Here is a 15,207-nt window from a genome sequence, read left to right on the forward strand (position 1 = left end):
CATGTCACACAGTGTAAAATCTGTCACACCAAGTTATACCGAATGAGCTGGATCCAGAGTAAGTGCTTTCCCAGTGCTTCCCCCCCCCCCCCACCTCAGTCATGCCACTCCTCAGGTTTTCCTATCTATTCCCCAGGAGTGCCATTTCACTGAAACCAGTCGAAAGTCAGATGAAAGGAAGTTCCATTCTGCCATTAGAAAATGCATAATGTATTATTAAAAGAGCAAAGCGAGAGAGATAGTGTTCTGTAGTCCACAGGGTCCACGGCATCTCCCCTCCTGCATTAATGGACTAGGCCACTAGCTAGGGAACTGGCTGTTTTCATTGCTCCCCCTTCCCAAGCATGAGCGAGTTCTCTCATGGTTTCTGTGCCTGGGAAGGGGTGGAGCCTGCACACCTACTTGAACCTTCAAACTGCATCCTGTCTCTCCCTCCACCCTCAATCCTACTCAAGCCTGCATGGTAACATGAATGGTGATATAACTTCTGGTGACATGGAACTTCTAGGGGGCGTGGCAGAGATGCATGGCCAGCTGACATCACTTCTGGAGTTCTTCAGAGCCTGAACAATTATTTCAAGGGCTCCTCCATGGTCCAAAGGTTGAAAAAGGCTGGGTTACAGTGTTGGTTCAGGATCTGGGAGACTGAGGCTTGAAGCCCCACTTGGCCACGGAAGCTCATTGGGCCAGTCACACACCTCAGCCTAACCTACCTCAAAGGGTTGAGAGAACAAAATGGAGGACAATGATGGCAGGCACTTTGGATTCCCATCGTGGAGAAATGTGGGGCATAAATGAATTAAATAAAATAAGTTTTGGTTTCTCTAGAAAAGGTACTGTACATATTTGTTTTCCTACCATTTTCATGGCTTCAACATTTCTGAAAATTTTACAACAGTGAGTAGAAGAACTAAGAATTAGAGCTGACCCCTGCCTCATATCATTTTTCTCCCAGGAAGGGAGTCAGGGAAATAACTGCTTAGCTCAACCCACTGCAAGGAATATAGCAGATGAATATTAACCTAAGCACCCATTCCCTCTTGACATTTTTCTTCCACAAGTATCTTGTGTGGTCCTCTGGAGAAAACCACTGGATTCTAATAGACACTTGGGTTCAAACTGCAATTTACAGACTGAACAGTTCAGAGATTTCTCTTAATCCACCCAAGCTATTAGTCAAGCTACCAGTGGTTTTCGCACAGATTATTTTACTTCACTAACATGTTCAACACAAGCCAGTTTTATTGCTCCATGTAACGTTTGGACAGCACACTGGAAGTTTTGAATGCACGCCATACATACACAATAATTCTTACAACCAGCTGTTACGTTTGCAGATTTGAGGATAAGAATGTCATGGAAAGCTACACAGTAGGTCAATGAGACTAGGGATATTCCTGCAACTAATCATATTTTTAACCCATCCCTCTCCAGAATGGGACAACAAAAAGACCTCTACCTGAGACCGAGGGAACCACTGCCAGTCTGAGTAGACAAAAATAACCTCAATGGACCAAGGGTCTAATAAGGTGGTTTCATAAGTTCATGATGTCCATACCACGCCTCCTTCATAGATCACAATGGAGAATGCACTTTCAATGTGATTTTGGAGCTGAATTTTCCCATACAGAACAGGAAAATCTACTTCTAAAGTAAATTGAAAGTGCATTATCTAATGTGTGCGGAATATAAAGATCTACCACTCTTTTTTTTTGGAGGGGGGGGAATACCTGTCAATTTAAGAGCTAAGAGCTCCATACATGAGTCTCCCGTCCTAAATTTTACTTTTGCAACCTCCTTGAGAGTAGGATGCACTCGAGGAGTGTGACGGGCATTCCAGGGCAGATTGGGGATTTGAACCTGCATTTCTCAGGCCTTAGTCCGAGAATTTAACCACTACTCTGGAGATTCAAAAGTACCACAATTTGGTATTCACTACATACATTATTGAATTAGAGAGGCTCTACACAGCCAGATCAAGGCAGCAACATAAACTATGCAGAGGGGAGAGTTGGTGCACAGGAAGAATAAAGAATCAGCAAGGCATACATGCTATCTATTCCTTGCCACGAGGAGCATTAAGCTAAATCACACATAAAAATCTCCAAGGCAGAGAAGCCGCTAATTGCTAATTATTCAAGCTGACTTGCAGCCATTAATGCAACCTTTCCAAAGCACTACGTTTACAATGTTTAAGATTTCTTAATGTTTTTAGAACAAAAACACAGGGAGTTGCCAACACTTGAGTGTCAATATGACAGTCAACTTCTGAACAGGGTGATGAATAGGAACAAGGAGAGAACAAGAGGAGATGCTATCCTGGGAAAGTGCCAAGAATACAAAACACAGAAGCTAAAATAAAAGTTGGGAGACAGAGGCAGGGGAGAGAAAGAAAGTTTTTTTTTTTTTTTTTAATCTTACTGAGCTAACAGAAGAGATGCAGGATTTATAAAGTGAACTGAATTTACTGTCTACCTACCTAGACGGTAATAAGCTGTAAATGACAGGTGACCAAGACACAACTGCCAATCCAAAAGAAGAATCGAACCAGCATATGATTTTTGAAGGTTATTTGTGTTGCAGAGCTTGGGACCAAGGTCTGAACTCCTGCCTTGCATGTTACACAGTTCATGTAAATACTACAGAAAGTTTAAAAGCCAGGTGAACATAAGAGTTGACCTTGGAAGCCTTCTTTTAGTACCAGCCTATTCCTTTACGGACTATTATAGTCATTAGGCACATGCCTCTGAACAGAAGAAATTCTCCTTAAAATTTATTTTGTCATACAACAGGTCTATCTTCGCCTATATGACTGCCACCCATCCAAATCTCTTTATGACAAAAAAGCTACTATCAACACAACATCAACTTTTTGAGTTTGGTCTCCATTCTAGAGTATTAATGGAGTCAAACGGGTTAATTATGAATCTAAAGATCCCTCCCTCTTTCCTCCATCCTTTCACTCAGCAGCTCTGATGTGGATAGAAAGGCCGTGCCAACCGAGACAAACGACAGCTTCACGTTTTCCAGTCCCATTTTTTGTTCACCTCTCTAGCCATAAGAAGAAACAACGTTAAGAAAAGGCAGCTTTAAAAATCTGTTGGTAATTGGGATTCCTTTGTGGAAGCAAAAGTATTCTTCACCGGCAATGTGGACTGTTAGGTCATCCTTACAATTAAATCTCTTTTTCCAGGAGCTTTTGAAAGCTTCTCAGGTTATTCTTTGAAAGCCTGGTTAAGTCTTCTATTTAACGCATGACAGCCAGGCTGAAATGCTAAGCCATCACTCAAGTCAATTCCCCAAAACTCCTTTTCTGTCACTCACAAGCACGCAATGCTATTCAGGCTCCTGCTGAAAAGTAACATTTGTGTCACATGCACACACTAGGCCTGTACATACCTGTTATTTTGTCTCTTACAAGTTTGCAGGATTCTATCTCCCCAATGCTCCCAAAAAGACTTTTCAGCTCTTCTTGTGTCATGTTCTGAGGAAGATAGTTGACTATTAAATTGGTTTTGCTGTCCTCTGTGTTTCCAGAATCAACTGGTGATGAGCAGTTGTTGTTTATGGTAGTAGGACCATTGGTTGTGTTATTGCAAGTTGGTCCATTAGACAGTTGTGTTTCCATGGCAGCAATTACCTGCTAAAAACAGAGAAAATGGGAACTGTCAGAATTCATATTTCAGAATCTATTAGCGATTCTAGCCGAGAATTTAAATCTTCGTCACTATGCAAAAGGTGGCCAATTGTTAGGGCTGCAATAATGGGCTCTACAATAAAGCAGTTTTCATTCCCTACCCCACATAACCCAAAAGTTTTAAGGCAACACAAAAGACTTTACTAAAAGATTCTCTACAACTGGACTATTAAAATAAGTCTCAAGAGCTTTTGCCAGTCTCAAGGAATCAAACATTTTTATCCCTGGCTCAGAGCTAAATTATTTCAGTAAATCTTTTAAAAACTTAACTGTGGATATACTGAATTCAGGTACAGCATCAGCAGTGAGCAAGTACAAGAGTCACATCTGGGAAGCTTCCACAATTATTGCAAAAAGGTGAACAATGGCACACAGTAGACTTCATGGAAAGGCATTATTATAAACCATGTACTGTTTTGGTTACTTTTCCAGTAAAAAGAGGGTTCAATGTATTGATCATAGTACCAGCAAGTAATTTTTCTGTTCCAAAAGCCTTTGCAATTGACAAGTTTAAATGTAGAAATGCTGGCAAGTCTACTTCTGCCCTACACTTCTGGAGCTTTGATGAAATGAAAAGCTTTACCACCAATTAGAATGCGACAATTTGGACTTCTGTTGCTCCTTCCAATGCCCCTAGAGTAGTACAAGCAGATGTGCACATCCAGTTAAACTGAGCTAGTCCATAAGTCTGTCAACAAAACAAGGATTGCTCATTTCAAAACAGAGGATTAAGATTTGTTCTACCCTACATGCAAAAGATTGATTTCAATTTCAGGTGGACTGCTACAATGCAGCAGTTAGCGACTTTTCTACACAAAACCTAAAGGTTCTGTTTTTGAGATTTGGTACTTGGTCTGTTTCCAGGAAGATTTCCAAACCTGAGAACCTATGTTTTATTAAACCTGCCAAGACAGAATTTTACCCTAGTTCCAATAAATAGCTTAACAAACAATTATGTTGTGCTAATAAAATTATGCTACCCCAAATTCACTAAAGGATGTTAACTTCGAAAGGCAGCAATTAACAGGTTCTTAATGAGCTGGTTTTATACTGCCAAATGAGCAGCGGAGATTCTCCTGTCTTCTTTACATAGTCCCCTGAAAAGCTGTTCTCAAGGGTCTTTGGCCCATCATGGAACATGGCAGAAGACAATACAAAACGATGGAGAAGTTAAGAAAAAGTCCTGCCTGCCATGGCATCATGTGGAAGCCTTCACTTCATTCATGAAAGAGCTTATGCATGATTCAATAGCAGGGAGTACAGCAGAATAACAGTTCCGGTAGGCCCAACTTCAGCCCTCAGAACTATAAAAAGGGGGTGGCAAGTTATTCATAGTAAACCTCGTATTCAGGAATTTGACAACAATTAACCTGCTAGTATCCAGAAAAGAGCTATGTCAATACTGGCATGTCTGTCATATATATAAAAACTATATAAGGTAGGAAAGGGAAAGGGAGATTATGGATCACCCAGAAAAAAAATGAATGGGTTCCAGAAAAGTGAAGAAATACCAAAAAATCCAGATGACTACTGACAAAGAAATATTTATTATTCGCTTATAGGTTAACTTCTGAATTCCTACAAGACTAAGCTGGCTATGTAGAAAATCAACTAAGAACAATTTTAACCAATTTCTAGTCAGACATTCCCATTTCTGGAAAAAGTGATGGGCAATAACAATATCGTCAAGCTGAAGCTTCCTAGAAGTGTCTAACTGAAACGTGTTGATTGATTGACTAATGAGCACAATTTAAAAACAGGAACTGATTGGTTTTAGCATTTTATTCTTGTCTCATAAATGTGAGAATGTTCACATGTACAAGTGCAGTTGTGTTGTGATAAATCACAACGCCACTGACACAAAGCCATTTGCTTCTGCATAAGACATTAACATCTTACACTTTAAATTAGTTCCTCATTAAAAGGTTTATGAAAAAGCACTGAGGAGAAACCTGATTTGCATCTGTCCTGAATTTTACTCTTTCCAGCCAAGCAGATCAATGAGTGAAAATTCTATCATTTCAATCAGTAACCAAAAAAATACACATATAAATTACTTTCAAAAGCAACTTATACAGCATTCAGACCATACCAAAACAGCTTTAATACAATACTATATTTAAAAATTGTACTAAACAGATAATTCAAGTTACAATCAAGAAGGCGGCAGGTGGCATTCCAGGAAATCTTATGTGTATTAGAAGTTTAGAAGGATGCCCTGCCCAAGACCAGGGACACAGCCTAATTCCTACCCAAAACTTAGAAAAGACGTATCAAATTATTCCAAGTATGATTTAAAGTGTTTGGTATGGCCTCAGCACCATTGTAACATGTTAAAAATAGCCTACAGAATTTAAGAAAAATCCCACAGACCCCGGTCCAAGGCTCTGCTGCCCACGAACCACTTCTAAGCAGAGAAGCCACATCACACAGTCTGACTGCCATGTTAGTTTGGAGTTGCCGTCTGCAATATGGACACAAAAAGTACCATATGTTAGATTAGCAAGATAATGCAACAAATCAGTTTGTACAAATTTACAGTAATTGTATTTATATTCCCAGCACGTCCATGCAGTGTGGCTTAATAGAATTTCAGGCAATTCCAATCTAATCGTTTCAAATTCATTTAACATGTTTTTCTTGCAAGAATTAAGATACTTTTTAGAAGCCTGATGTAAATGTAGCATGAGCTAGTCACTTTGTATCCAAGCTTAATCTTATGTTAGTGCAATCATACCACCCATGTATAAAAGAACCACCTCCTCACGAGGGCGGAAGGGGGGGGGGAGAAGGAAGCTAAGCCAATTGAGTATGAAAGTAGAGACAGATGGAAAAGAAAACAGTTGTCATTCTAATTCAGAGACGGAATCCATGGACTACATTCACCTTCACCAAGTCTTCTAATACCAACTGTTGCCTCATTCTACTAAGCTGTTAATGCTGTTGATAAAAGACTTGGTAAGATCTCAGTTAAATTCAATGCTGTACTAATAAGCTAGTTCATTGTATGCTAAGGAAATAATACAAACAAGTAGCTTTGTACACATGGAGCAAATAACTCAAGAGAAATATTTTCCATGATGCATTTTGTTCAAGGCCCAAAGAAAAAATGAAGTCCCATGCAAATTGCAAACCTAGTGGGATTTAAATTTAGCAAAGCTAGGTGGTGGTAAAGCGCATATGCCATTTACAATTTATTACAAGTTGCCCAGGTATTGACATGATGATGGTAGAGAAGTTTTGCACCACAAACATGAATGTGCCAAGCAAAGCTATTCAAGTCTCTCATTTGGATTATTTTAGCAATCCAGGCATGAGTATACTCTAGCCATAATATGTAGGCATATGTGTGCGTGTGTGTCTGTATTCACAAATGAGACTTTGAAAAGGTAGGTATTCTGAAGGACAGTTTATGTTGGCTTTTAATCAGAAGCACACTTCAACTGTAAAAATAAACATAACCTTCCAACTAAAAGTCCAAAGCTACTAGACAATAAAACAAGCTCATTGGCCCATCAATCCATATAGCCTCCATTAGGCTACTGTTGATCAACAGCCTGAAATAATTAATCTTCCATTTTACAAAAAAAAAAAAAGTTTCCTTGAGAGGAGATGGTTTTTCACCTGTAATGAATACACAGGTGTTTATTTCCAGCCTGTTACCTGTTACAATAAACATTCTTCGATCGAAGGTCAAAGTCATGAAGACAACTTGATATTTTAGCGTATACTAATAGTGCTCCCAAACAGACTAGTGCCTCCAATTTGCAAGCAAACTAGCACTATGTAGAGCCTCAATTATCTGGCACTATTTAGAGCCTCAATGTAGAAACTCAATTAAGTGAGTTTACACACTTAGTTGCCGAGTTGTCTCTTCCTTCTGCAAAAGCATGCTTTTCCACTTTAAAATAGTGAATCCTCCAAGGACAGAATTATCAAGTTACACGTTGAATATGAATGAGATAAGCAGGGAAAAATTCAACAGGAGATGGAACACATACTGAACAGGACTGACATTTATTAGCTGTTCATGTAATACCTTGACAAACCTGATAAAAGCAGTGGTACAGGATACATTTAGTGTCATGTCATTGTACAGTCTCACTAGACACCCTGCTCTTCACCGTATTATCAAAACCCTGTATTCCCTGCACAGAAAATGATACACAAACAATTCTGTTGGCGGTTGTTATTATAAGACAAATCAAGAGACTGTATTCTCTCTCGATTTTAGCATAATATGGTAGTTGCCTGTTAGCATCATTTGACCTAGCAATCAAGTACAGCAGACCTCAGCTAGCTTGGATAGTCAACTATTGTTGGCGTAGTTAGCCCAAGCTAGGAGAACATGGCCTCAAGGAAAACTGGGTAGACATTGTTCTTACAGTCTGTCCAGCAGACACGTATTTTTAGTTCTGAGGATGCGACACAGAAGCTGCTTTGGATCCAGCATTGCCTTCCTGTGTCCTGTGCCCCTGCTATCTAACTTGTTATGTATAAGCAAGCTTTATTCAATAAAAACATCTCTCATGTAGGCTCTCCAAGAAAATGGATCCCCTAAAAACTTCCAGGTATTTCCAACATTATCGTCAATGAAGAATGCAACATTATTGAAGATGTATATTAGCCCCAGACTCAATATTCAAAATGAATTAAAGTTATAAAGGAGGTCGATGCCACTAAAGGGAATTGCTTTGCACACAAACAGCCTCTGTTATACTAGGAAAAAAGCATAAGTTCCATAGCACCTTAAATGCTAACAAAATTGGTGGCTTCCCTGAGTCACTACTCATTTCTTCGGATTGTTTGGTATCTAAAGAAACAAGCAGTGTGTCAAGAAAACTCATGATACAAATTTTGTTACTCTTGAAGACACTAACAAATTTTGTTCGTCTTCAAGGTGCTTCCGGACTCTTGATCCTTTCTACTGCTGTGGTCAGACGAACATGGCCACCCATCTTGCACCACCTCTGTTTTGACACTCATTATTACCCCATTGGCCAGACGGTCACGCAATCTACATGCAATGAGAACTGCCAGTTGCTAATATAGAAAAACAAGCAGTGGTTTGGAGCAGAGATAGAGATACAAGTGGCTGTGAAATACCTACTGACAAGAAAACTTAAAATTATACTCTGCTAGTCAATATCCTGTAGACTCGGCCCAGTGTTGTCTGCGTGGCGTGCCCGTTTCATTTCAACAGGGGCCTCCAGGGTTTGTTTTGGGAAACTATCTGAAGTAGTGAGGGGGCATTCTCTTTTGGAGGCTTTTAGATAGCACTGCAGGGTTGTAATGTTTGATAGCATTTAGTGGGACTTGAGCTGAAGGCAAGGGTTTTTTTTTCTGTGGAGAGTTTTATGAATGATTTATTTTATGTTTGCGGAATAAATCAAGCCCCCTTGAGCTGCAAAGGCAGCACACAGCGTTTTAATAAAATAAAAATAATAAAAGCCACCCTTCGGCTCTTTTGTATTTAAAATATTTATAACCGCTCAGTATGTGTGTGCAAGCCCAACAGGAGGAAAGTGGCTTGGCTGTTGAAATCAGCAGACAAAAGAAATAGGAGGAGGAATGCTATAATGTTAATAAGTGTTTACATATGCAAAGCACTGAAGAAACTGTGCTGTGAAAAATTCTCCTGTTTTGACATTTGATAAATTTAACAGATTTGGCGACAAGTAGCGGGTTAGGCTGATTAGTAATACCAATAACTCCAGACTTATGGTAGAAGAATATATGACATCCAGTACAGGGTTGGAAACTCATGATATTATGTTCACAGTAAGGTAAGAAGAAGTACAAGTCTCAAGCAGGTATGCCAGCTAGTGTAGGTGTCTGGAGAGGTGGCAATTTTTTTTCTAAATATATATTTGGTACATTGCAATAATCTCGTCAATGCTATACAATGCTTGACATGTTTATACTGTGTAGTTTGGTCCGTAGGTGCTCTCTACATCCCACCGTTAGGAGACAAAGTTAGGAAAGGGAGCTAAGATCAGGCAGGGCAGCCATGCTAGTTGGCAGCAGTAGAATAAGATTCAAGTTCAGTAAACCTTTCCTGGTTTATCCTTTTGTGAGTCAAAGCTCCCTGTGACAGGAAGGAGGGAGTTATTAGTGACTACAAATAATGGCCTACTACCAAAGCCAGCCAGAATCTAGGGACCCATTAACAACAACACTAAACTATCCTGGCTGCTATGTCAGCCACATTTCCCAATGAGGGAATACACACACAAATGCCTGTGTGGTTCCTGAACTGTTAGCCCTCTACAGAGAAAACAGCACATAGCTTAACTGACCCCACAGATACTACTTGGAACTCAGTTCATAGAATCATAGAGTTGGAAGGTACCCCCAGGGTCATACAGTCCAAGAGAAATCTGGTGCAGCTCTAGGACTCTACATGCAAAACTTAGGAGCCGGCAATATCAAACTCTTTTATGTTCTCACTCCAAGTATATTTATGTCAATAAAAATGTCTCACTACTACTGATTTTTAAGTTGACTAGTTCAATGGTCCCCAACCTTTTTATCACCGGGGACCGGTCAGCGCTTGACAATTTTACTGAGGCCTGGCGGGGGGGGGGGGTAGTCTTCTGCCGAGGGACGTCGCTGCTGCTGCTGCCTGAGCCCCTGCTCCACTAGCTTTCCTGCCGGTGCCCCTGACTTCCCGCTGCCCTCTGGGGGGTGCTGCCAGCAGTAGCTGCGCAGTGCCGTGCCGAGGGGGAGCCCCAGCCATGGTAGCCACTGGAGAGCACCACAGGTGAGCCGGTGGCAGAGTGGCAGGGCGGCCCTGAGGCAGCAGCTGGGGAGGAGGACAAGGAGGAGTCACGGCCCGGTACCGACTGATCTACGGACCAGCACCAGTCCCCGGACTGGGGGTTGGGGACCACTGGACTAGATAATTTAAAAAGTACTATCAGACACCTATTTTTAGAGAGCCACCATTGCTGACCACACACACGGATAATGCTGTGATACTGAGAAGCAGAATAGGGTTGCTTCTCCTATCCATGCTTAAGCAGGAGTAAATCCCATTGAAGTTGACAAGTCCTCTGACACATGGAATGGGGCTATGAGAAGCTTCTAAAAAGAAAACAGTATAAAAGTGAGACAGGTCTGATAAGCTTAGATTCTCCACTGGCAGGGAGAGAAGGAAGATGGTAAGCCCTGAGACCACACTCCTTCAACTATACATTACTTCTGTCTGTACACTTGAGAACTCCCTTTTAACTGATTTCTCAATTTTAAATTCAGAAAGGTTAGTATAGCACTAAAGTAACAGACAGAGTGCTATGAAATCAAAGAATTCCCTGCTCATATATCCAAGTAAGGCATGCAATCTACTAGAGGAGAAACTTATTTGCTTGTAATTCTACTATGAACACTTCATCTGTTCTTCTGTATCAATGTTCCCTGAAGAGATGCTGCAGGGTAGGTGGCATTCTGAAATATATCTGGAAACATGATGACAGATATGGCTAATAAGTTATTTCTTTATTAGAATTAGAGAATCCTGTTTGCAAAGGACTCCCCCTGCTACCTAAAAATGCATCCCACAATACCAGATAAATAGATGTGTGCAACTGAGGAAAAGGCACTTGGCACACACTGGTACAACTATATTTCCCTAAGATCTTGTTTCATTTTAAAGATAAACGCTTTTCTTCTAGAGCAATTAAGGACTACTTTTTCTGTAGTAAAAATCTCTAGGGTTTAAAAATGCCTCCACATTATAGCCCTGTGCCACAATCTCAGATTTGGGGGGTAGTGAGGACACTGGTTTGACAATGGAGTTCAGTACTAAGTACCAGGCATGTGGCAGATGCTCAGATAATCTCAACACAGCCAAGACACAGAAAGGAGCTTGAAATGTTTATATGGTGTCGCTTAGTCATTAGGGTTCCCTATCACCTTCTGCCCCACTCTAAACCAATGCTTAACTCCTCTACTTATCCTCAATGATTTACATTATCTTGAGAACTAGTAAAATTTTCCAGAAAACTTTCCCAGTACCCAAAATAATGATCAGATTAACAATATTTATTGTGACCTATATTTAATTTTTAAAAAGTACTCTGTGTTAATTTTGTGTCCCAATAGTAACAAATACTTGAACTGAAATTTTAGGCTAATGAATTCAGTGTGGTTTAAACATTAGATTCAAACAAAATTAAAGTGTTACATGGAAACAATAAAAATCAACCATGCATGTACCTTTCCCACATTGTTTAATTTTCAGGGGGGAGAACAAAAGGCACTGAAAATTGTTGATGTGTTAATTTTAGCACATCCAAAGAACTGTGCATTATATTTAGTGGTTATCCACTGGTCTAGTCATCAACAGGATTCAACTCTTTCACAGGAACATCTTAGTTCTACTACCCATGACATTTCCTGCATGACTTCTTTATTGCATATCTAGTCGGTAATTATGTGAGGAGCGACATTAAATAAAGATTTCAGCCACAAAACTAATTTGGCACATTTATACCTTTTAAAATTCGTTTACACATTTGCAGTTTATCCCATTTACTGATCAATACAAAATACATGTACACTCACAAAATTTCAAGGGATAATTACCTGGATAACATTACATTTCCAAAGCTGCCAAGTTTGCCTAGTGTTCTATTTGCAACAACATCCATTTGCTGTGGATGTGCTACAGAACTGTGAAATTTTGTAGATGTACCATTTTACACACACACACACACACACACACAAACACACAATAAGGCACAGGAAGCTATTTTGGAACAATTTCCTCTCTATACTTCACACTGCTGAGTGGGCACTTTAAGCCACCCAGCCAGATATTTTATTTTAATTTTTGTTGCTTTTAATGACCATGTGATTTGATCCAAGTACCATTAGCATTAGCCAGTTTCCTGGAAGCAAAGAATGAGAAAAGGGGTAAAGTGATATGAGGGCAGAATTACACTTGATTTGTAGATCCATGAAAGGAAAAAAAAAAGCCCTTTGAAAACCGCTTTATGTAATGCAGCCACTAGAGCTGCACTTTTCAAGAGAGACCAGCCAAATGAAATAGGGACTTTAAATCCTACTCCAATGCAGTTTCCTGTGAGGGGAGGGGAGAAGAGGATATGTGTTTTTTCCCAGCAAGAGTGAAAGCCAATTGGGGGCACCAGTTTTCAGGGAGCAGGAAACAACAGGAGCGGGGAAGTTTAAGAAGCAACCCCTTCCCATTCTCTCCTAGGAAACTGCAGCCTCAGTGTGTTAAATGTCCTTTAAAATGATTGTGTAGTTGTGCTAGAAATAATAAAATGTCATGGCTACTCCAGAGAATAACCATAATACACTTCAGATTAAAAAGCAAATGAAGCCGAGTGTGGGCAGACAGAAAGCAGAGAGATATACATTTATGGCTTCTACAAAAACAGAGGTGCGATGAATCACATTCACACACACCAATTTTGTCTTCCACTGTTGTGATGTACATGGCCAGCATCAACACATTCACTTTCCCCTTTGTACATAGTACATTATCACTGTGTACCTTTTTCAGTTTAAAGCCCTTAAAAAAGCATCTTTAAATGAATCAGACAGCAGGTATCTCACAACATGAGATGTAGTCTCTTCAGTCCAATTAGGGAAAAGGAAAATTCTTTGAAGTACATATTCCTAATGTTCTCTCCCCTCTAGCTGAACAACCACAGATCAGCAGCCTAGTGCAGCTTCAATTTCTTACATCTACTGTTCCTTTTGCTCTTTCAGATTTAAGGTATGAAGTCATCTTTATCAGCCTTTCCTCTTAACAGGGAGATCAATACACACAAAGGATCCTTTAAATTGGAACAGACTGCAATGCTCAACATTCTGTCTTAAGTAGAGCCTGTGACTGGAACTACATTAACAAGGCCTTCCCATTTAGACTTCCAGAAAGACTTCTGCACTCTGCATTGAACTGGATTTGTGCCAAATATGTTTAAAGTATTCAGCTGCCACACAGCAATTAGGTTATCTGCTTTGAATGCAAAACTTACGATATTTTGTTAATAGCTGAAATTTAGGGCGTTTTACAGCAAGACCAAACAAACGTTACACCAACCAAAAGCAAGCTCTATCCTTTTTGCTGTTTAGCATACAGAGAGAGCTTCAACCGCAACGGCTCCAGTTTCTTCCTCTGGCACTCCATTTTTCAGATGAGAATGCTGTGCAAGAGTGCAGTTCAATATGCAGGATGATCAGCCAAAAATAATAATGCATAAAGTGAAAGTCAAAGGTGGCACACAAAATGGTAGTTTGAACGTAAGGCTGCAACAAGAACAGTTTTTTTTTTTTTACCAATTTGGGGTACATCACAGCACAATATTAACATTTAACTAAATCAGGTATAGAAACTCATGCTTACAAACATCTGTCTCAAGAATGTGTAAACTACTCTTTGCCCCACCATGGACACAGGATGTTTTCCAGTGTTCTCCCCTCCACCACCTTATCTTCTCAACAATAACCTATTGAGGCAGTTCAGTTTGAGAGAGCGCAATCATCAAGTACACTTTGACGGCAGAATGGGGATTGAAGCCAGGAAATTACAGTAGTTCTGGTTATGGCTCCATGTGAAGTGCTCATCCAATGGCTAATGCAGAATCATACTTCCTGATTACTTTATTTTTACTCCAAGCAGCTGCAACTTCTGACTTCTCTCATCATCCACTATGTATAAGAACTTATTCCATTTCAGTTCCTTAAACAAAATTACAATTGCAAAACTTATGATAGGATTCACACCAAATCTCTCTCCCTCAACTCATTTCCTCCCCTTCTGTAATTTTCTCTGCAACTATTCACCAACACGATTTCATTTCCATGTTACCTTAAGAAATGAGATCCAAGTCACAAAAGCTCTTATTGTTATTAGTCTTTAAGGTGCGACGGATCTTTTGTTTTATTTAACCCAGGCTTGTTGTTATTTAATGCTTGAAAGAGCAAACACTGCAAAATGAGTGCAAAAACTTCTCATAAGAAATGGCAATTAGTGCATTAATAGAACAGAAAATAAATGGCTATGAATATTGAATGTTTACAAATCATGAAAATCAACTTTCTTGCTACACTGGATAAGAAAAGCTCCAGGTTTAATTGTATTATTAGCAAACTATCTATAATTAGGATGTAAGTCCCATCAAACAAGCCAATCTTGATTAGCTTACTTGGTTAAAGGCACAGTAAGGCACTGTAAAATTTATTATAGGAATAATATCAAGGTGTACTTGCTAAACAACCTCACCTACAAACTCCATGCAAAGGTAAGTACAGAAGCCACATCACTAGTTCTCTACCAGATTAAGGTTCACTAAAATAATAGTTTATATGCTCAACTAACTAGTCAATTCCACTGACTGGTGGTGGTCCTTATGCAAGAAATCTGCAGGACATGAAAACTCCTTGTCTCGTTTTAACATTATTTCCAAATCTTCCCAAATCTATGTTAGGTTTCCAACACACAACACAGGATACAAGTTCTTCATAGAAGAAGAGATCTA

General features: G+C 39.7%; 1 protein-coding gene across 23 annotated transcripts in view; it reads right to left on the bottom strand.

Moving 5' to 3' along the window:
* ELAVL2 (ELAV like RNA binding protein 2) overlaps positions 1-15,207 on the bottom strand; it is a 177,390-nt gene that overhangs the window by 68,408 nt on the left and 93,775 nt on the right. For 7 of the 23 annotated variants that reach the window (XM_077345216.1, XM_077345214.1, XM_077345204.1 and 4 more), the window contains 2 exons: positions 6,071-6,161; positions 3,400-3,643 (listed from right to left, as the gene is read on the bottom strand). In XM_077345216.1, the coding sequence (XP_077201331.1) occupies positions 3,400-3,643; positions 6,071-6,142 (316 nt within the window). In that variant the 5' untranslated portion in view covers positions 6,143-6,161. Of the gene's footprint in view, positions 1-3,399; positions 3,644-4,280; positions 4,301-6,045; positions 6,162-15,207 lie in introns of those variants that run through there. The other 16 variants (XM_077345220.1, XM_077345218.1, XM_077345207.1 and 13 more) reach the window with 4 other exon arrangements.

Source organism: Paroedura picta, chromosome 7 (assembly GCF_049243985.1).
Source record: "Paroedura picta isolate Pp20150507F chromosome 7, Ppicta_v3.0, whole genome shotgun sequence".
NCBI lineage: Eukaryota > Metazoa > Chordata > Lepidosauria > Squamata > Gekkonidae > Paroedura > Paroedura picta.